The 21,891-nt window shown below is 39.1% G+C and overlaps 1 protein-coding gene across 6 annotated transcripts in view; it reads left to right on the forward strand.

Moving 5' to 3' along the window:
* Nucleotides 1-21,891, forward strand: part of LIMS1 (LIM zinc finger domain containing 1) — a gene marked incomplete at both ends in the record, with an annotated part of 151,834 nt that overhangs the window by 116,264 nt on the left and 13,679 nt on the right. For 4 of the 6 annotated variants that reach the window (XM_084234719.1, XM_084234718.1, XM_084234717.1 and 1 more), the window contains one exon: nucleotides 10,960-11,119. In XM_084234719.1, coding sequence (XP_084090845.1) covers nucleotides 10,960-11,119 — 160 coding nt within the window. Of the gene's footprint in view, nucleotides 1-5,604; nucleotides 5,787-10,959; nucleotides 11,120-21,891 lie in introns of those variants that run through there. The other 2 variants (XM_084234715.1, XM_084234714.1) reach the window with 1 other exon arrangement.

A 21,891-nucleotide genomic window follows, 5' to 3' on the forward strand; every position in this document is an offset into this window, starting at 1 on the left:
TATGCCTGAATAATAGAAAAACCCATCTTTATTCATAGATTGTCTTCCCAACAACATCATATGCTCAAGAAACAGAGACTGTGCCTTTATTCACCTGTTTATTCATTCAACAAATACTCTGTCCTGCCCACTTAGGTCTGCTGCACATAATAAAAGTTCCTTATGTTCAGATATGTTGTAAAGTAATATAAGCAAATGGTGGAATAATGTGAACAATACTTTTTAAAGCAACAATAAAACTTAATGGAAAAGCTGCTAAAGAAAGGGCAGCCCATTTGTATTGCCACAGACCCCTAAAATAACTGTCTACTTAATCAACATGGCTGCCGTGGTGGGCAACGTCCAGGCCTTTGACTTTGAACCCTTACTATAATAACTACCTTGTTTCAGCATAAATAACTTGGATAAGGTGCAAAAAAATTCTCTGCCATGAGAATTCCACTGTGAGAATCAACTAGTCAGGTCCCTTTGCTCATAGGGAAAAGCTAATAGGAAGGAGTTGTGTGGTAGGAGGTGATCGGGCTCTTTCATGCCCCATCTTTTCTCCCTTTAGAACCCAGCTTCCTTTCTCCCTTCCAGGCCCTAGTTAGGATAGTCTTAGGTGATAAAAAGAAAGGAAAGGGAGAAAGAATGTGTTTGGCACAATTGTAAACAAAGAGACAGCCACAAATCTTTTAACATCTGTATGGATCCTATTACACTGATTGATCAAACAGTTTAAAAATACCTCCATAATACATGCTGTTCTTGAGCATATTACTGAATCGCATCAAGGTGACTTCCTCATAAATAGTGTTCTAGGTGGAAGTAGAGGGAAATGGGTGGAGCAGGGTGGGTGTGGGAAATAGTTTCATGTCTTCCCCCTCTTACCATAGGTGGGATAAGATAATTTTTACTAAATTTTCAGCTCTATTGGTTTAGCAGAAGGATACCATGGAATCAGCTTAGTTGAAGGCATGGAGCATTTTAGTGGCTAATAGGGAAGGAGGGCTAGATGTACTTTGTGTTTATACACAGCCCTCTGGTGGCTCTCAGCTGTCAGAACTTGGCACCTGAGTGAACTCAGGGCCCTGCAGAAAACAAAATACAGACTGAAAATCTTTGCTTTAATGACAACATAATATCTTGTTGGTGACCAAGAAACAAATCATTCTTTCAGTAAGCTCTTTAGTTTTGTCAAAAAGGACAGTTAGGAGTACACACGCACCATTAAGAGACTTTACTTTTCATTTTATACCTGTTCTGTGGTGTTTGACTTTTTCCAAAATATAAGCATTATTCTATTTCCCTCCTTGTTAATACTGCTGGAGTGAAATTTATGACTTCATTTTTATACTTATTTGCATAAATGTAAATGTAATGCATATATGTTATGAAAATTGTGATACGTTAGAACACCAAAAAATAACAAATAATGGTAACACAAACGCTGGTGAGGCTGTAGAGAAATGTAATCTCTCAAATATTGCTGGTGACAACATAAGTGGTAAAACCACTCTTGAAAACAATTTTATGGTTTCTTAGAGAAATTAAACATGCAACTTAGCAGTTCTACCCTTGGACATTTATCCCAGAAAAGTGAAAATTTATATTTACCCAGAAACTTATACACAGTTTTATTCACAACAAAACCCATACCATGGAATACTACGCAGAAATAAAAGAAACAATCTGTGGAGGTTATGTATACATACCTAACAACATGGCTGGATCTCCAGGGCACTTTGCCTGGTAAAGAAAAGCTAGACTTGGGCCTCCCCAGTGGTGCAGCGGTTGAGCGCTGGCTTGCGAAGCTGCCCACAGCCTCTGCAGCTCCGGTTCGATCCCCAGCTGCATCCCAGCCACCGGAGGAGGGTCCCACATGGCGCGCAGACCTCTCCTGCCGCCCGCTGCTCCCCTCAGCAGTGTACTTCGGTCCTTCTGCCTGCTCTGCTCCCCGCTCTGGCTCTGGTGAATTCTCTCACCCTCCCGCGCTTCTGACTGTACCCAGTGCTTGTATAAATAAATAAATAAATCTTTAAAAAAAGGAAAAAAAGAAATGCTAGACTTATAAGGCCACACACTTATAAGTGTCTATGTATGGAACCGTTAGTTTGGGCTGCTGTAACAATAATGCTATAGATTCTGTGACTTAAACAGCAAATATGTAATCATTTCCCAAGAAGGTGGGGAAATCCAAAATCAGAGTGCCAGAGATGTGGTATCTTAGGTCTACTTCCTGACTCATGAGCATCATCTTTTGGCCATGTCCTTGCATGGCTGACACAGAGTGTGGTCCCTCTTTCTAGGGCCCATTCTTGTGACCTAGTCTAACTGTAATCCAACCCTTCAGAAGACCAAACAAATTCCAGTTACATTGGGGGTTAGGGTTGCACCCTGGGAATTTAGGAGGGACACAAAGATTCAGTGCCATTCTCTAAATGGCAGTTCTATCGATGAAAAAGAGATTAGTAGTTGCCATACGTTAGGAATGGCAGACTGGGAGAGATTGGGTGTGACTCATAGAGATAACACAGGGAAATTGTTGTGGTGATGGAGTAATTCTGTATCTTGATTATGGTATTGGTAAGTGACAAAATGACACAGATCTATACACACACAGTGTACCAATGTCAGATTCTTGGACTTGATACTGGGTTTTAATTACACATGATGTAATCCTAGAGGAAACTGTGTAAAGGGTACAAAAGACTTCTCTGTACAATCCTTATTACTTCCTGTGACTGTACTTCAAAATAAAAATTTTAAGATTTGATTGTACATCTTTCACATTGTTCTTCTTTGACAGATAACAGATTTCATTGTGACATATGTTCATGATCCAAACTTTTTCTTCAGTCTTAACAGAAATAAGAGTAGTTGTTATGAAGTAAAGAAGATAAGAAATTTTATTTTTAGATCTGTTGACTCAATCCAAGTACTTGGCAGACTGGTGGCTAATTTGCTTTCGTTATTTTCATGGTTCTCTGAATCAAGCAGATGGATCATTAACCCTAGTTCATTCTTTCAACAAATAACTACTGCACACTTATTAAGTGGTGGGTTCTATTCATGGTTCTGGTGTATAGTCATGAACAAGACAGTTCCTGCCTTGTGAAAGGAGACTGGATGAAGGTAGAGGATTTGTCTGCTTGCTTACTTTTTGTGACTCCTGGATGCTCTTGACACTGAAGGGAAGGGGAAGTTTCCCAGTGCCCACACAGAACCAGTGTTCTACCCTAAAGGTTTGAGTCTCCAAGTAGCATTATCTCAATGTGAGGAGACTATTTTGGATCCGATGATATTTCTGGCAGGAGAATGAACATGATTTGCAATCAAATCATAGATGTATGGACAAGTTATTGGAAGCACTAATACAGACTGAATTTTATAAAGAGGTAAAACAAACAAAAACACTGAAGTCAGATGTCTGAGTTTGAATTTAGGATCTTCCACTTATTAGCTGTGTGACTTTGAGCAAATCACATAACTTCCCTTAAGAAGGTAAATATAGCCTATTTTTATGCAGGATCAATTAATTCTATGTGAAAGTTAATTGTAGACTGGCAAGTTGGAACCAGATTATTAATGAGAACACATAATGGTGCTTGGGACCCCTTCTTTACCAACAAGTCATTGTCTAGAATCTTCTTCTTAGGGAGGGAAAGGCCCTGTGCACATGGACTTGGTTCCATTATACTTACATAGATATAAATTTTAAGATGATGAACATAAAAATTAATTTTATTGGGTTTTTCAAATTTATTTCCTTACATCATTGTTAATATTTGGTCAGTATTTGATTTCTCCACTCAGGTGTAGTCCCCGTAGCTCTCCCACCACCACAGCACCCGGGATCCATCTCCCCCATCCCTTATGCTCATCCTCCCATTTTGACCTCTTTCCCTGTCCCTCCCCTGCTGTATTCCTCAGCTCTTCATTCAGCTTGCAAATTTTGTCTTTTTCCTACCCATTTGTTTGGTTTCTCTATATTACACATGTGAGAGAAACTTGGATGTTTGTCTTTCACCTTCTGACTTATTTCACTTAGCATAATCCCTTCCAGCTCTATCAGTGTTGTAGCAAATGGCATGAATTTATCTTTGTTATCATGAGTAGTAGTCTACATGCTACCCTTAATTCACCCTGTTTCTGGTGTCAGAATCTGTTCTTCCCCTTCTTCCCACCGCAAACCTGCCTCTATTCCACATGGTCTTTGTAGAAACAAAAAATTTAAAACTTGAGGTGGCTTCTTTCCTGTTAAAAATGTCGAGTCTGTTGTTCCATGATCAGTTCCTGACCAGTACTCCAACATCTTTTGGGCTCCCGTATTAATATTTTCTGCTTCTAACTACAAACAGTCCCATATTCTGTTTAACCATTTTCTCACAGAGTGGTTAACAGCATAGGCTGTGATAGCATACTATCTAGGTTTGAATTTTAACACCGCCACCTGCTTTCTAGTTATTCAACCTCAGTGTCCTCCTCTGTAAATCATGCCACCTCACAGAGACAAGGCAGTAAAAGCACTTATCAATGCCTAGCTACCATTGTTTGTAGTTATTCACTCAGGAGTCTCAGCTGCATTTTGCCCACTTGCTGTTGATTTCATGGCATGTCTATCTCTGATGTAATCTGCTTTGGTGGTCAGAGCAATGTAACTTTGACTGTTGTCTCAATTTTCTTTTCTGGGACCTTGTTTTTCATGGCATGGCATACTGGTACTGAGAGGACTGGATCTTGAGGACGATTCTAAACCCTTTTGTTGTCCATTGTGCTACATTATCTTCATTGCTAATACTAATATGGAATGAATATACCAAGACTATCAGTGGCATCCTTAATCATGATAAAGACCAAGAAACAATGGCTCACCAAAGTTACAGGGTTAGCTGGGGTTCAAACAGAAAGGATTCTGACCAAACCCCAGCTCTTTCCTATTTCCTTTTGCTACATTCATTGGACTGTGAGCCAAGTAGTAGGATCAACATTATTGAAGACTTACTGTGTACGAAGTGCTTAAGTAAATAAAAGCCTAACATTGCTCTTACTTTCAGGGGTTCCCAGATTCCTGGGGAAGGCAGCCATGGAATGAGCTGCCTGGGCATTATGATGCCCCTCAGAGTGCATTCCAGCTGCATTAGTCTTACCAAAGAGCTTGTTCGAAACAGAATTTCTCATGGTGTTTGACAGGATGTCCAGGAGACACTTACACACCCACCAAGGTCAAGAAGCACAGTGCTAGTGTATATAGAAAGCCTGGTGACAGATTACCAGAGCACATGGAAATTTCTTTCTCTTGGAGGTCTACCAAGTAGATCTCTATTCCTGTACCAGTTTTTTCAGACACAGTATACCAGGAAGCCTGCTCCTGCAAGGACTGTGTCACTGCTTCTGTGAAAGGTTTTCTAATTGCCTCAGTAAATTAGGATTGTCATACTGACTGCTTTGACGTCTGAGCTCTTAACATGAAGGGTCAGGAGCTACCCTGCTGGCCTGGCGCTGACGCGTGTGGGAACAGTGGGAGTGTCCCTGGCAGGGAAGTGGGGGAGGAGTAGATATTGTTTCTCCCTTCTCCTGTCCCACTGCTATCCGCCTGGGCTCAGAGCTCATGAGCTCCCGAAGATGGCGTTCCCAGGGAGGATGCGCCCTTGTGTTATCCCTGAGAATGAAGAAATGCCCCAGACAGCCCTTAACAGTACCTACCAGGTTAATGGCAATGAAGATGAGAGGGCTGAGTCCAAACTGCAGCGCAGGCATAGTGACGTAAAAGTCTACAAGGAGTTTTGTGACTTTTATGCGAAATTGTAAGTGTCTCCTCTCTTGGAATCCCCGTTTTCCAGATGTAGCCTCGTTGGGTTTCTGTGCACTAACCAACTGCGAGTTCATATCCTCAACTTTCAGTAACAGCTTTCCTGGGTGACGGGTGCTTAGAGGACTGCTCACAGTGCCGCATATTCCAGCAGACAGATCGGCTTCTTGGTCACTTAAAACTTCCACTGGATGAAATGCAGATCTGGAGGAAAGTGCTACCTTTAAAGAGTAGCAATGTCTTTGTCTTCAGTAGATTCCTGATGATAGTATATTTTCATTATGCAGTCCAAAAGGGAAGCTTGGGGTTTTCCTTGTCTGTGTTTACAATAGAAATTTTTCTTTTCTAAAACTCTCCACAACAATAAAGTGCAGGCTGAGGGAAACAATGAAAAATTGATTTATAAACTGCTTATAAAGATATACATAAATATATACATATATATATATATCTTGCCATTAAGTTTAAAAGTTAGTTCAACTTATATTATTAAGTGGGATCTAGCAAATCTTTATATAAATAGTGCAGTGTGTAGTGTTGAGGCCAATTTGAACTCATTCAATTTGAAAGCTTGGAGTTATTGCATATCCCCAATTTGTCAATTAAGAGTTAAAGAAAACTTAACCTGATTCTCTATTTCCACTAAACTGTGCTTTGTGGTAGCACAACTATTATTTATTTTTACAATTTATAAAGAACTGTTTAATAGTAATTGGGACCCATCTGTAACCTTTATGTTATAAACCAACATTACTTAAATAAAAACAATTTTTTTAAGTAATTGGAAAATTATAATTGTACATTAACCAAAATGTTTGGTGAACTTTCAGGATACCTTTTGGTTGTACACATTTTTGCATTTTAATGCCAGGAAAGTTGTTTCACATACTTTGATAAATGAGGCACTTGAGTAACAGAAAGCTCCATGATAGTAAGTTTTCTATATGAGGTTGATTTGTGGAAGTAGATCAGTTAAATCACGACTGGCCAGTGATGAAGATTATGTACTAAAGGTTTTTTACATATATATTCCCTAAAGTATATATTTCTTATCCTCAGCATTTCTGTTTTAGTTTTTTCAGAAAAACTTTTATGAAAAATTAACCAATTAATTATAAATAACAAATGACAGCTATAACTATCATTCATACTTTTAAAAAGTAACTTCTGACATATGCTCTTATATATAAAAATCAACTATAAAATTGAACAAGGCATAGATCAATGTAGGTTTATCATTTGTAACAAATGTACAACTCTGGTAGGAGATGTTAGTAATGGGGAAGGCTGTGCATGTGCAGGAGCAGAGCTGGATGGGAACTCTGTACCTCTGCTCAGTTTTGCAGTGAACCTAAAACTACTCTTTTAAAAGTCCTTTAAAAAAAAATGTATAGAGCCAGATGGTCAAAGATAAGACAGGAGGGGGAAATGTGAACAGTTCAGTAGGTTGGTGAGATTATTTTATTTTCTGAAAGTTTTTCTAATGTTCTGTTTCTTTTGCTGCTCATTATTTTAAAAAAAAATAACCTCTTCAAAAGTACATGTTACATTATATCTAAAACTAGTTTATTTTTCCTGTGTGTAAGAAAAACTATATGCTTGCTATAATGTTTTCCTATTTTCTAGTTCTAACTACTTTAGTGTTTGGACTTGAATAAAAACAATCAATATCATAATGAGTACATATTCTCTACTCTCTGAAAGTAGAAAGTCCCTACTTGGTATGATTCATTAGTTATTTTGGAGGTTTGGGAAAGTGCAAAATTTTGTCCATATAGTAAATTAATGGGAATAGCATTCTCAGACACCACCCCCAACCCCCCCCCCAAAAAAAAACCCTCCAACTCATACCAAACAGAATGTTCATTCTACTTTTTGATAGCAGGGGAAACCTGTGTAAACAGGTCCATGATAAAGGTTTTAATCATGGTACCCCTTTATACTTAAAAATCACTTAGGTCCTAAGAGGGCTTTTGTTTATCAATATTTCATGTGCTAGAAAATAAAAAAAATTAACATTTTTTAAGTCATTAAAAAATAAATAAGCTTACTGCAAGTTAATAATAGCCATTAATACTGATTTTCATGAAAAATAACTTTCTAAAACAACAACAACTTATTGGGAAGAGTGGTATTACTCAAGTGCTTCATTTATCAAAGTATGTGAAACAACTTTCCTGGCATTAAAATGCAAAAATGTGTACAACCAAAAAGCATCCTGAAAGTTCACCAAACAGTATGATTACTGTTTAATTATAATTTTCTAAGTACTTAAAAAAATTGTTTTTATTTAAGTAACGTTGGTTTATAACATATAGGTTTCAAATGGGTCCCAGTTATTCTAAAAGTTCTTTATATTGTAAAAATACTTATATTTTTGCAAATTTTGTTAATGTCTATCTTCATAAAAAGACAGTTTCTCATATCTGCCTCTGCATCCGTCCTTTTGTAGCCTGTTATTTTAGATAAAGTATATAAATAAAATATGGCCTCCCCTAGAGATATACTTAGAAAGGGGAGAAGGATCTTTCAAATTCCTGAAAGAGTCACAGTGACATTTTGAAAACCACTGATCTAGGGAGTAGTGAATCAGAATGTGCTTTTCTAGCTCTTGGAGAGGTCTGTTAAAATTATTGAGGATTTGGTGAATCTTTTGAAAGTATTTAAAATTAATAATTTTTTATATTTGAGTAGCATCTTCTGGTTTCCAGAGTGCTTTTTACGTACTTTTTCTCATCTCAAAACAGTGGTAAGGATTGTTGGGCATATGTGGACATGCCATACTTCGACAGGAATACCTGTGGATTTTGGTCAGGAAAAAGGGAAAGCAACCCTTCCAGAATTTAGCTGAAACTACCACAATTTATCTGGGTTATTGCAGTTAGGTAAAGAAGGGAAATTTATGGATTTCTCTCCCTAACTCAGGTTATTTTAAAATGACAAGGTAGAAAATAAGGTCATTTTTTCTTTCAGGTGAGTTGGAAATGAAGCTTCAAGTGTGATAGTATGGACTCGAATAAGTGTAGGCAGATTCAAAGGAGAATAGCCAGAAATATGTTTCAATATGAGACTTAGGCCAGGTTTACCCAGCAGTGAGGCTGCCTCCTTTCCTTTTTTGGGGGGTAACATTTAAATTATGTATTCAATTCTACTAAGTAAAATTAAGTTTTGATTAGTATGAGTTATGAACATGGTACTTCTACATAGAGTAAGTTATGGCAAAGCTACAAAACAGAAACACTGTTCATTTTTGGAGAAGGCAAAGCTGTCCTCCTTTGGAGGCTGGGGTAAGGTTGAGGTGAAATAAGATATGCGGGAACACTTTTGCTAAGGAAACAGCAAAACTTAGACATTGATGTGGGACGAGGCAGTTACTATGAGTGGAGACTCTCCTGGTGGCGCAGGCAGTTGAGAGCAGCGCTGTGAAGCTGTCCGCAGCCTCTGCAGCGCTGGTTCGATCCCCGCCAGCTGGCGAGAGCCCCACATGGCACAGCAGACCTCTACTGTCTCGCCCGCTGCTCCCCTCAGCAGTGTATTTCATCAGTCTGCCTGTTCTGTTCCCCACTCTGTCTCTGGTGAATCCTCTTAACCCTCCCACACATCTTGTCTATACCCTGGTTCTTAAATAAATTAATTAATTAATTAACTAATTAAATCTTAAAAAAAGAGAGAGAGAGAGAACGTTGGAGTAATCTTATGAGGTATGTCGTTCCAATCTGGGTTATACCGGGGTATGGACCACAGGTAGAGCTTGTACTTTGATTGGGAATCTGAAAATAAACTTGCAGAATTATAAAGGAAGGCTTGGCCAATGACTGTTCTGGTTAGGGGATTTTCTTTACTTGGAGCCCTTTCAGGCAAAACAGTTCTTTATGTGAAGTCTGGACAGTTCATTAGAGAGTGACTAAGTATTTGATTATAAGCTTTTTATATGCTTTTCTTCTTCTAAACCACACAGTGATTACATAGAATCATAAAAATACTTTGAATGCCTCCGTGTGGTTTACGGTATGGTGAAATTACTGATGAAGTACCAAGTCGCTGGGCTTATCAATGTTTACCTGACTGCCTGGTTTCACTTTCCTGATCTGTGAACTATGTTGATGTCGTCGTCCTCAAGTGTCTGAAATTCATATTGTAATCTTAATCTGGTCATGATTTTTTGAGTGGGGGACCTGGTTTCTCACCCCTGTCTTCTACTGATCAGTTTTGTGACATTGTACTACTCTACCCCTCTGAACGTGCATTTTGTCATATGTAAAAGTATGTTTATAATGTAAAATTCTATGATTTTAAGATACATTTTATAATATTGTGTTTAAGATTTGTATTACCAATGAGATTATAAAATTAAGGCATTTTGGTTGGTTTTAAGAGTTACATATACTGTTGCTTTCAAAATGGATGACCTGTGTCCAGGCTATCACTTGATATTCAGCTGACATTCAGTTAAATTCTGGTCTCAGAAGGGAGAGAAATTGGCTTTATGATATTGACTTATGGGTCTTTAATTAAGCTATATATCAAGCTGTAAATTCTAGCTCCTTGAGTGGCAACACTTGACTTTTATCTCTAGGCCAAGTACTCAATAGGTCATAGACACTCATTCATAGCATATTTAGCAAGAGGAATGTCAGAAATGTTAAAGAAAAAGAGATTCAGAGCAGGAGGAGCACATTTTTTTTTTTTTAAAGATTTTTATTTATTTATTTGTATAAGCACTGGGTACAGTCAGAAGCGCGGGAGGGTGAGAGAATTCACCAGAGCCAGAGCAGGGAGCAGAGCAGGCAGAAGGACTGAAGTACACTGCTGAGGGGAGCAGCGGACGGCAGGAGAGGTCTGCGCGCCATGTGGGACCCTCCTCCGGTGGCCGGGGAGCAGCCGGGGATGGAACCGGCGCTGCCGAGGCTGCAGGCAGCTTCGCAACCCAGCGCCCAACCGCTGCGCCACCGGGGAGGCCCAGGAGGAGCACATTTAGATGCTAGCACAAAGAAGAAGAAACAGTTTGATTTAAGTGTATCTAAGACACAAACAAGGACTTGGACTTTACTGATAAAATAGGATTTTTGTGAAAAGATAGAATTTGCTCCTCATTTTGTCCTGTTGTTTGGCCTTAAGTCTAAAAAAAGGTTGACATTTTGTGATTTCCTGTCTTCTGTGTTTTACAGCAACATGGCCAACGCCCTTGCCAACGCCACCTGTGAGCGTTGCAGGGGTGGCTTTGCCCCTGCGGAGAAGATCGTCAACAGCAATGGCGAGCTATACCACGAGCAGTGCTTTGTGTGTGCGCAGTGCTTCCAGCAGTTCCCAGAAGGACTTTTCTACGAGGTGAGTCAGCCTGGACAGAAACTCAGAGGTAGCATTGCCCACCCATCCCTTCTACTTCCCTTCTTTTCCAAGGCATCCTTCTTCACTTTAAGTTTCCATATCAAAGATTATATTGAAGTGCCTGATACTGTGTCAGCCACTTGGTACCTGTCAGGTACAGTGGCTTATGTATGGAATGCCCTCATAGGTTCCATCATTTATGCTGTTTATTTTGCCTTCCTATTTCAGAACCCACAATGCCTCGTGACTGGGCCCTGTCAGAACTGAGTTTAGGAGACAAAATCCTTTCAGCACAGCTTTTCTGGTTTCTCCACTCAGGTCCCTACTTGCTTATCCCTACACATACCTTCCTGATTCCTGCCTGTGTGTCTTGCCCTCTTCTGAGAACACCACTGATGTATTTTGTAAAGGAAGAGTTGTTACCTATTCCACAACTCTCAGGTAGTGAGTGGGATCTCCATGCATTTATTTCCTAAGAAATTGATTATTTGGGGGAAATACCCTGTCCATATTTAGCTCTTCGGTGTGCCTTATATTTTTTTTTCCAGTCCTTGTTTTTCTTGATCCTGGACATTTACCGTGTGGTCTACACTTCCTTTGTGCTCTTAATCATTACTGAAACCAGTTTTTACAATAAATGTCTACTTTTGGGACTAGTCTAGGGAGGCCAAACCTATGCTGTTAACAACAGACTAGAGTGAGGGGAAGTCCACTTAGATAATTTACTTTTTCTAACATACTCCTTACATATTTGTGTACATATGTGTTTCTGTTTCATAGTGTGCCTGTGCAGAATTATGTTATAGCCAAGGACGTCTCAGCTACTCCCTGATTTCTTCTTTTGTCTAGCACATTTTATAATTTCCCTGTTTTACATACCATTCCTGAGGAAGGAAAGATTGTTTTGAAAGGTCATTAGTAAGCCAATTGTTTGCCATTCACGCAACATTTTCCCATAGAAATAATGCCTCATGAGAGAGAGGTTCCCAGGCCAGTCTGCAGAGAGGCTGTTTAGTCCATCATGATGCATTAAATACAAACCTACCGTGTATGTACAACTCTTGGAAACAGCTTTAAGAGTTTGATTAGGGGACACTTTTTATTTATTGGGACAGAGATTTTGACCTCCTGCTGTGTCCCAGAAGTACATATCCCCTCTAACAAAAACCCTAGAAATAGAAAAAGGTTTTTTCTTTCTCTCAGTTCTTCCTTGCTCCTTCCCTGGGCAGTGGGAATCTTTTTCCTGTCAAGGATGGAAATGGCAAGTGACAGTTGAGGTGGAACAGAAGCAGGAAGGTTTCCAGTAGCAGGAGCGAAGAGAGCTGGGGTGTGATCTTGTCACCAAGTTATACATCCCCTGTGAGGTTGTGGTAGTCCTGACTTCCGCAATGAGAAGGGTGGCGGTTCAATTCATGGGAAGGAAAACCTGAGGGGCTGAGTCAGCAGGAACAGAGGACAGGGGAGGGGTTCTGGATGATATTCAAGGTGGTGAAAAGACTTAAGAACTTGCTTATATAGGGTTGTGACAAAACATTTTGAGTTCTCTAAGTCAGCACAGTAGAGGGTGCCAGGACCATGCCAGGAAGGAGGTGAGACTCCCAAGCATATGTAAGGAGGATATTGGAATTGGCCTCAGGAGGAGACTAGCCTTCAGACTGTGTAAACCCCTCTTTACCACTGCCTTTCGCCCCTCCCTTGACTTGATTGCCAGAGATTGCAAAGTCCTTGATAAAACAAAAGTTTTGCTACATGAATGGGAGTATTTGATTTCCTAATATCCATTAATGCTATTCTTTCCCTTATAAATCCTTTTAAATTCATAGGGGAACCAAATAAGGGAGCAGGGGGAAAAAAATAATAACAACAATAATAAAAAAAAATTATCAGAGACTTTCTGCAAGGGAGGGGGAGGCAGAGAGGTCAAAACGGGAGGGAATAGCATAAGGGACTATGGTTATAGTTCGCGGGTGAATTGGTGGTGGGAATTTTACAGGGACTTATGCCTGAGAGGAGAAAGTATACAGTGTACAAAAATGAACAATGATGTTTTCCTTTTAAAAGCTAAGATATTTTTATTAAAATTGGTAGAGATTCCACTGAAACAGTAGGGAAGAACTCAAGAGAAAGACAAGCTGTTTTCCCAAACATTTTTCTGATTTCCCTGGCCTGCTGTTCTGCAAGCATCCTGGAGCACCAATACTCTGTCACGTTCTTATTCCCACCTTGTCTTTTGCCTACCACTTTAGAATTCGTAATGATGAGCATGATCACCTCCCAAGTTCCTAGTTCCTGTCAGCTGTCAGCTACTTGTGCTTAGTCAGAGGAAAGGCTCTGTAAGAGCAAAACGGAATAAAGTGTGACTCACCCTTGTCCTGCCCACCCCTTACACCTCTTTGCTTCTGGACTATAAATACCTCCCTGGAGCTGTCTGGTTTTCTTCCAGATGTTATGAATACCCAGATCCATTCTGTTGATGGGCTGTTGCCTAGCACAGGCTCCCTTGGGTCCTGAGGAAGACTGCTATTTTAGCTATGTTTACCATTAAAACCCCTTTTCTAAGACAGGGATTTGTAATCAACATGGAAAATAAGATCTTTCCTTTGGGTTGAGTGATATTTAGAGGGAAAGACATCTGTCCGAGGCTTACAAGAAATAATCTGTATTTTTGGTTATGTTCAGCTATACGTTGTTTTCCAGAAAAGGAAGCTGAAAACTTGCCTAGTTTTTTTTCTCCCATTTGAGAAACAACTTACGTGTTTCAGTTTACGTAGTAATAGCAGATGCATCTTTTCTTTTCTGTAACTTTGGCATTGCTTTCTTCTTATTACTAAAATTTTTCTCTTCATTCCACAGTCTCCTTCTCTGAAGGTACTCTATGAGATCTTTCAGGTGAATTCTCTGTAACCACTTCCCTTGAAAATGTGGTTCACTTTTACTGTGGAACTTTTTTATTTTTACATCAGAAAGTCAGGACATTCTTCCCTTTGACCACAAAGGCAAGTCTAGAATTTCTTTTTACTGACGAAGAGCTATGTCTGGAGATAGATAAGCTGATTGAGCGCAGTTATTTCTGGTTCTCTGCAGCTTCTCATGTGAGTGATTTTGCAGCAGCTCAGATAATTACCCACATGGGCTCCCCACCCAAGGTGAACTTGAATCCCATTAGATTATGTGGTTTTAAAAATGAACTGAGGGCCTCCCTGGTGGCTCAGGCAGTTGAGCACCGCACTGTGAAGCTGTCCGCAGCTTCTGCAGCGCAGGTTCGATCCCTGCCGGCTGGCGAGAATCCCACATGGCACGGCAGACCTCTCCTGTCTCACCCGCTGCTCCCCTCAGCAGTGTATTTCTTCAGTCTGCCTGTTCTGTTCCCCGCTCTGTCTCTGGTGAATCCTCTCACCCTCCCGCGCATCTGGCCTGTCTCCCGGTTCTTGTATAAATAAATAAATCTTTTTTAAAAAATTTTAAAAAAAAATGAACTGAAAGTTTGTCATTGTATCCATTTCCACCAAATAGTGGAATAATAATAAGGACTAGCTTTACTCAAGGTGTTTCTTATTATAGGACATCATTAGTGGTGTTTCCAGTTTTATCCCATATATTTAATTTCGATTCTCTTATCTGAGACATAACAATCTTTTGTTTAAACCTTTAGTATGGGGCCTCCCCGGTGGCGCAGTGGTTGAGCGCTGGGTTGCAAAGCTGCCCGCTGCCTCTGCAGCACCGGTTTCATCCCCGGCTGCTCCCCGGCCACCAGAGGAGGGTCCCACATGGCGCGCAGACCTCTCCTGCCACCCGCTGCTCCCCTCAGCAGTGTACTTCAGTCCTTCTGCCTGCTCTGCTCCCCGCTCTGGCTCTGGTGAATTCTCTCACCCTTCGGCACTTCTGACTGTACACGGTGCTTGTATAAATAAATAAATAAAATAAATCTTTAAAAAAAAAAAGTTTTTAAAAAATAATTTAAAAAATAAATAAATAAACCTTTAGTATGGAGAGTACTCATTTTATTATAGGTATTTATTTATATTTTTATGTCCTTTCTGTCTAATTTTGAGTAAGTCGTTAGTTATATTCATCACTGGTTTTACATTATTTGGTGACTTATGTGCTTATTAAGTACAATGATATATATACAGTACTTGTATGTATAGATTGCAAGATAAACTGCTAACATACTAATGAGGAATTAATTAGGTCTGTTATTTTCTAATGTAAACATTTGCAGACTAGATTTAAATCTTGGTAGTCTTTATCCAGTTCCTGTTGTTCATCTCATGAACCTTTGTTACAGGGCAGCCCCTTTCCCCCTAACACCTTGTCTTTACTTTATCATGCCTGCATGTAGAGCAAGCATATAAAAGACATGTTTTTTTACAAAACAGACAGTTTGTTGGGTCACAACCTCAGGAACTTTCCAGGTGTAATCTGAAACCTGCCCCTGTAAAAGGAGGGCAAGGAAAGACCAAGGAAAAAGGCAGAGCAGTCCATTTTGGTAGGTGGCAGTTTTAAGAACCAAGGGAGCTTACAAGATTTAATCTTGGGCAGCTGCAAAATAAGAGAATTTTCTACACCCATCCCCCAAATCTTTAGAGTTTTTGTAGAGACTTTAGCTGGGTTTAGTCCTGTGCACAGTCCAGATGATCTCAACAACACACTGTATCTCAAGAATTGTCCTTGGGCAGCTTCTGGGAGTGGGCAGGAATGTGGGTAGCACACATTCCAAGTACAGAGAAGGGAGCAAGAAGCCTTCAGTTTTCCAGGTTAATCTCATCTCTAATAAGTTATGCTGATATCATATATTCCCTATAGGAAGCAACAAGTGGAGCACATTATTATCTCTGTGGTATTCTTCCCAAAAATCTCTGACTTAAGTCTAATCATGAGATTAAAAACATAAAGGAAGAGCACTCTTTAAAATAACTGACTAGTACCCTTCAAGAGTGTCAAGGTCAAATAAGACAGGAAGATTGAGGAACCATCACAGATTGGAGGAGACTAAAGAGCCTCAGTTGATCTGACTTCTACAGGATTTTGAGTGACACTTACTTATTGATCTATCCATCCATTCTGCAAATATTTATAATATTAATTAGGAAATTACAGTGTACCAGATGCTATGTTTTATTCTGTTTATGAATATAAACATTCTATTTATAAATAGAGTAAGTAAAATAGATGTAGTCTTCAAAGAACTTATCCTACAGTAAATTAAAGTAGACTAAGATCTAGTCATTGAAAGCTTGATACCAAAACTTAACATGAATGATGGTCTGGTAAAAGTTAATCTCCTTGAGGACAGATTTTCCCACCCATAATCTAATGTAAATTAGAGTAGAGGATGTTTTCAATAGTGCCAGACATTTGGTAAGAACTGAATAAGTGGAAGAAACAAGGTTTTAGAAAATAATCATGGTGTGATTTTTCTAGACGGTTAGTACACATATCTATAATAGTTCCTAGCATAGTGCCTTGCCTTAGAGGGTACTTTGAATATTTGCTGATGGAGTGAAGCTGTCAATGAAACTGTGTATCCTAAAATGTCTTAGGAGGCATGCATCCATAATTAGGACTTTTCAGGGTCCTGACATTTTTCTCAGATTTGCTCAGTGGGGGAGGATTCACTTTTTGGTGCATAGTCAAAAAGAATTATAATCCAGTATTATAAGACTAATGCCATTGTTCCCCAATCTGAAAGAATTACCTCTTCAAATAAGCAATTCTGAAGTAAAGGTTGTGTCATTTGTTGGAAAGAAGCCAGAGTTTTCAGTCAGCCATGGTTTTTAAGTTCTGGTAGAAACCTACAAGATAATTGAAGAATTCTGGGATGTATTCTCTTGCTGTATCTGAGAGAGAGTGGGCACAGAGGAAGAAGCACATATTTTTTGGTGTCGCAGCCTTGAATTTGAGCCCCAGCTCCACTGGCTTCAGTGCAAGTTATTTAATCTTTCTGGATTTCAGTTTTCTCTAACAAAGGAATAACAAGGGAACATATTTCTCATGAGGTGATGAGTTTAACCCAAGTAGCATTGCAGTATCCAGTAAGTTAGCCTGGTTTTTTCTCCCACTTCCTGGTGGGTGTCACTACAGATAATACTTGCACACACTGAGCCAGTGTTCCGAACCCTCAGCACTGCTGACATTTTGAACTGGATAATTCTTTATTGTGGTACTGTCCTGTGCATTGAAGGATATTTAGTAACCTCCCTATTCTCCACTCATTAGATCCCCAGTTGTGGAAAGAAAAATATCCTGAATCATTGCCAAATATCCATTGGGGAGCAAAATCACCCCAGTTGAAAAATCAATGTACTAAGGGCTTCCCTTCAAATAGCTTATAACCTCACTATAGTAACAGCATGATGATTCTAAGTGGCATGTTCCTGGGTTGTTCAGGCAACACCTGCACAAAATACTTTTCCTAATTCTGACTCTAAAAATCTGACTGTAGAATTTTAAATTAGGACATGTTTCTAAAAAGGATTCTTTTTTTTTATTTATTTTTTTTTTTATAGAGGCATGTTTTATTTATTTATTACTTCTTTGTTTGTTTTGTTTATACATGCACTGGGTACAGTCAGAAGCGCGGGAGGGTGAGAGAATTCACCAGAGCCAGAGCAGGGAGCAGAGCAGGCAGAAGGACCCAAGTACACTGCTGAGGAGAGCAGCGGGCGGCAGGAGAGGTCTGCGTGCCATGCGGGACCCTCCTCCAGTGGCCAGGGAGCAGCCGGGGATCGAACCGGTGCTGCAGAGGCTGCGGGCAGCTTCGCAACCCAGCGCTCAACCACTGCGCCACCCGGGAGGCCCGATTCTTTTTTTTTTAATTAATTTATTTATTTATACAAGCACTGGGCGCGGGAGGGTGAGAGAATTCACCAGAGCCAGAGTGGGGAACAGAATAGGCAGATGGACCGAAATACACTGCTAAAGGGAGCAGTGGGCGAGAGGTCTGCGCAGGAGAGGTCTGCGCGTCGTGTGGGACCCTCGCCGGTCGCAGCCCAGCGCTCAACCGCTGCACCACCAGGGGAGGCCCGAAAGGATTCTTTCTATAAAGAATTCACTGAAGAAAGTATACCAAGGGAAGATAAGCATGTCATTCTTGAATAGCTCATCACTCAACTGTTTATATTGAAGATATCATCCTCATTTAGCAGAGAGCAAGATGCATTTTCCATGTAGTAATTGAATTGTCTCCCGAGACTGAAATCCATTTGTCTCTATCCAGATATTCTATAACTTAATGTTAAATAACTTTTAAATATTAATGGTTATGAAAATTATTCATATTTTAGTTTTATCTATGTCAGAAGATAGTGAGCAGGGTAATAACAAAAGCAATGTAAACAAACAACCATGGTACTGCTTTTCACCATTACCACTACCGAGAGTTGAAATGTTACTTCCCAGTGTAATCTGAGTTTCTTGAAGGTAGAGCTCACCTCGCTTGTGTTACTTCACGTTCCTTTACCTTGACAGGCATGTAATGCCTTATACATGAATGAATGTTCTACAGTTGCTCATTTTAGAGGGTGCGTGAATTATATTACTATTTTAATTTTTGTGGTAACTATTAAACCTATGTAATATGTGTTTTATAAACTGTTATATTTGGTTTTCTTCTTTTTCTTTCATTTGATTCTCACGTAAACCCTGAAAGTTAGGGATTATTTTTGCCAATTTACATGTCATTATAATGAGCCTCTGAGACCTTGCCTAGGGCTAATTGATGAGTAACTAGTCAAATCAGGATTTTATCTCAGGCCTGCTTTTCTCCACGGGTGTCTTCTTTTCCACTATGATTGCCCAACTCTCACTGAAACTGAAATGGTTTCCTAGGAATGATGTTTTTTATAAAGTTGGCAGATAATACTCTCTTATGTATGGCCATCACTGCTGTTTGATTTATCATTCAATAAATATAATGGAAAAAGGACAATGTGTTGCATAGACCACAGTTTGTTCTGGTTTCAGGAGTGAATCCCTTTTTCAAAGTGATTTGGGTAGAACTTGATGACTTTTTCATGGTTCTTTTCAGCAACTTTCAGACCAGGAACATTTTGAGAGATTGTGTTAAATATATGATACATGTGATTAGTGATCTTTAAATTTGACTACATAGTTATCTTCAAAGGGAAATCTGTTTCAGTACTGGTTTTCAGTTAAGTTTGCTTTTCAGTTAAGTTTTAAGTTTCAGTTTTATGTTCCCAGTATCTCCAGTCATACTCACTATAGATGAAGAAATACTTGTAAAATGACTGAATCAACAGTCAGTCTAACAATCAGTCTAACTATGACATCTGGGCTTATCACCAATGAAATTATCTTAATTTTTCCCCTAAACAAATACTTTTGGAAATGAAATGTACAGTAGTTACAGGGTGATACAGCTCCAAGAATATTAAAAGTCAGGATGCACTGAACCAAGCACTAGGAACTTCTTGTGTAGCCTTTTCAGTTTGGCATAGTCCACATTTAGGGACTGGGTTCTTTGTTAACACTTCAGATTTTCTCTTAGTTAGAATTTCCCAAATATGTCCTTTTTTCCTTATCACAAAATGCAGAACAGGAAAGACCAATTTATAACGAGTGATTTAGAGGAAAAATGTTTTACAAAGAGATTTCTTCACTCATTTCCTTTAATAGGGAATCATGATTATTCAGGAAGACTGAAATTTGAGAAAGACAGACTGGTTGGGAGGAAACTTTCCAACTAGAGGAGGTACTTATCTGCTGGTGCACTTAACTTTAAAGTAACTTCTGACAAACCAGTGTAAGTTACCAAACTGAAGGTTTTCAGCACTCACTTGACTTAAAATGAGACCATCAGTTAAGTTTCTAATTCTGAGCTTTATTGTGACAACAGAGTAATTTTATTAACCCCAACGACAATCTTCACAGAACTATATAAAACTTAGAACGGTTTAAAGCAGAGCTATTCTTAGCTGGAGTTTACCCTTCCCTTACTAAACAACCCCTATTCCCTGAAGGTGGTGGGACCCCCAGGGTTCTAAGGCATTTTGTTTAAATGCTACTGATTTGGAGCTTTTATATTTCTTATAGTTTGGTGATATGATATGTAATTACTCAGAATGGCCATATATATGTAAGTTTGATTTTTCCAAATTTTCAATTTCTAATTTTTTACCATTTCACATATTAGAATTTTACTTTCTTCTAGCCTTGGAAATCAGGCCATAATTCTGTTTAATCATTTCTACACATTGTAGAAAGGAGACATCTGCTAGTAGCAAAAGGAATTCTCAACTTGCAGTACTTCTCGTACTGTAGTGAAGCACACCCTAGGGTGTGCAAAGGATTTGCATTAAGGCTGGCTTCAAAGAAATTCACTTCTAAATCCGTATATTTTGATTTCACATAATTCAATTTCTAGATTATTCTTAAGTTAGACTTCAGTAGATTTGCATGGTAATGTATATGTTTTTCTCTTTTTTTTTAATTGAGGTATATTTAGCATAAACATTGTAGTAGTTCCAGGTGTACAACAAAATGATTCAATATTTGTATATATATACAAATACTGTAATACTAAACACAATAAGTTTAGTTACCATCCATAACTGTATGCATTTTCTTTTCTTGTGATGAGTGCATCTGTGATGAATATATGTGTATTCAAATTAGGCTTCTCTCACTTTACCGAAAAAAGGAATCTCAAATCTTACTTATGATGAATTGTCCCAGACACCAGTCAAGAGGAAGTCCTTACCCATCCCCCCCACCTACACCCCCACCCCCCACCATGAAGCTTTGCTTTAGAAATTGTATAAGGTGTTCTATATTTAGATACCTGGCAGATTTGGAGGGAATGTGGGATCGTCATGACAACTTTGCTTTCAAGACTATTCCTTTTTCATCTCCTAATTTCAAAAGGATTTGTCCTTTCAAAAAGAGAATCCTATATGTCAAAGCAAAAGAGCTGTGTTAAGAAATTGTGAGTATATGTTGTTACAAGTCTATAGCAAATAGCCAAAGTAGGTTTTGGATTCTCATGAGGCATTGAGCGGTTAAGCATCTTAAACAGTCTCGTAGTCAGTCAGTGATTCAGCCCTGTTAGTGATTCAGCCAGGACTTCAACTCAGGTGTTTGGATCCTCAGTCAGTGTTCTTCACTCCTATAATGTCATTTATTCAAATCATATCTCAAAAGACTTTAAAATTATACCAAATCTTTATTTCATTTTACACATTCATTTTTTACATTCATTTTCTACCATCTACTAACATACAGTGTATATATAGTAAATACTAGACTTTTTTTAAACATTGTGTCTTTATGTATTAAATACAGATTAGAGGTTGATTTTTTTTTCTCATTAAACTTTGTAATAGACTTAAAATTCTGTGAGAGACTGTTAGTCAAGTTGTTTCCATTACAAAGTAATATATTAAAAACTGATAACTTAAAACTGTCCCCTCCTCCCCCACCCACACACACAATGATCCACAAAAACATTTTCCTTTCCTTCTCAAAGTCTTATGATGCAATAGTTTCACTATTAAAAGTTTAACCTTTTTTTGGCCTCCCTGGTGGTGGCGCAAGGGATTAAGCACCACACTATGAAGAAATTCGCAGCCACTACAGCATGAATTCAATCCCTGGCCTGCCAGGGAGAAACCCACATGGCGAGGCAGACCTCTTCTGTCTCACCCGCTGCTCCCCTCAGCAGTGTGTTTGTCATTTTGCCTGTTCTGTTCCCCACTCTGTCTCTGGTGAATCCTCTCACCCCCTGCACCTCTGGCCTGTACCCCAGCTCTTGT

This window comes from Talpa europaea (genome assembly GCF_964194135.1).
Source record: "Talpa europaea genome assembly, chromosome: 6".
In the NCBI taxonomy this organism is placed as follows: domain Eukaryota; kingdom Metazoa; phylum Chordata; class Mammalia; order Eulipotyphla; family Talpidae; genus Talpa; species Talpa europaea.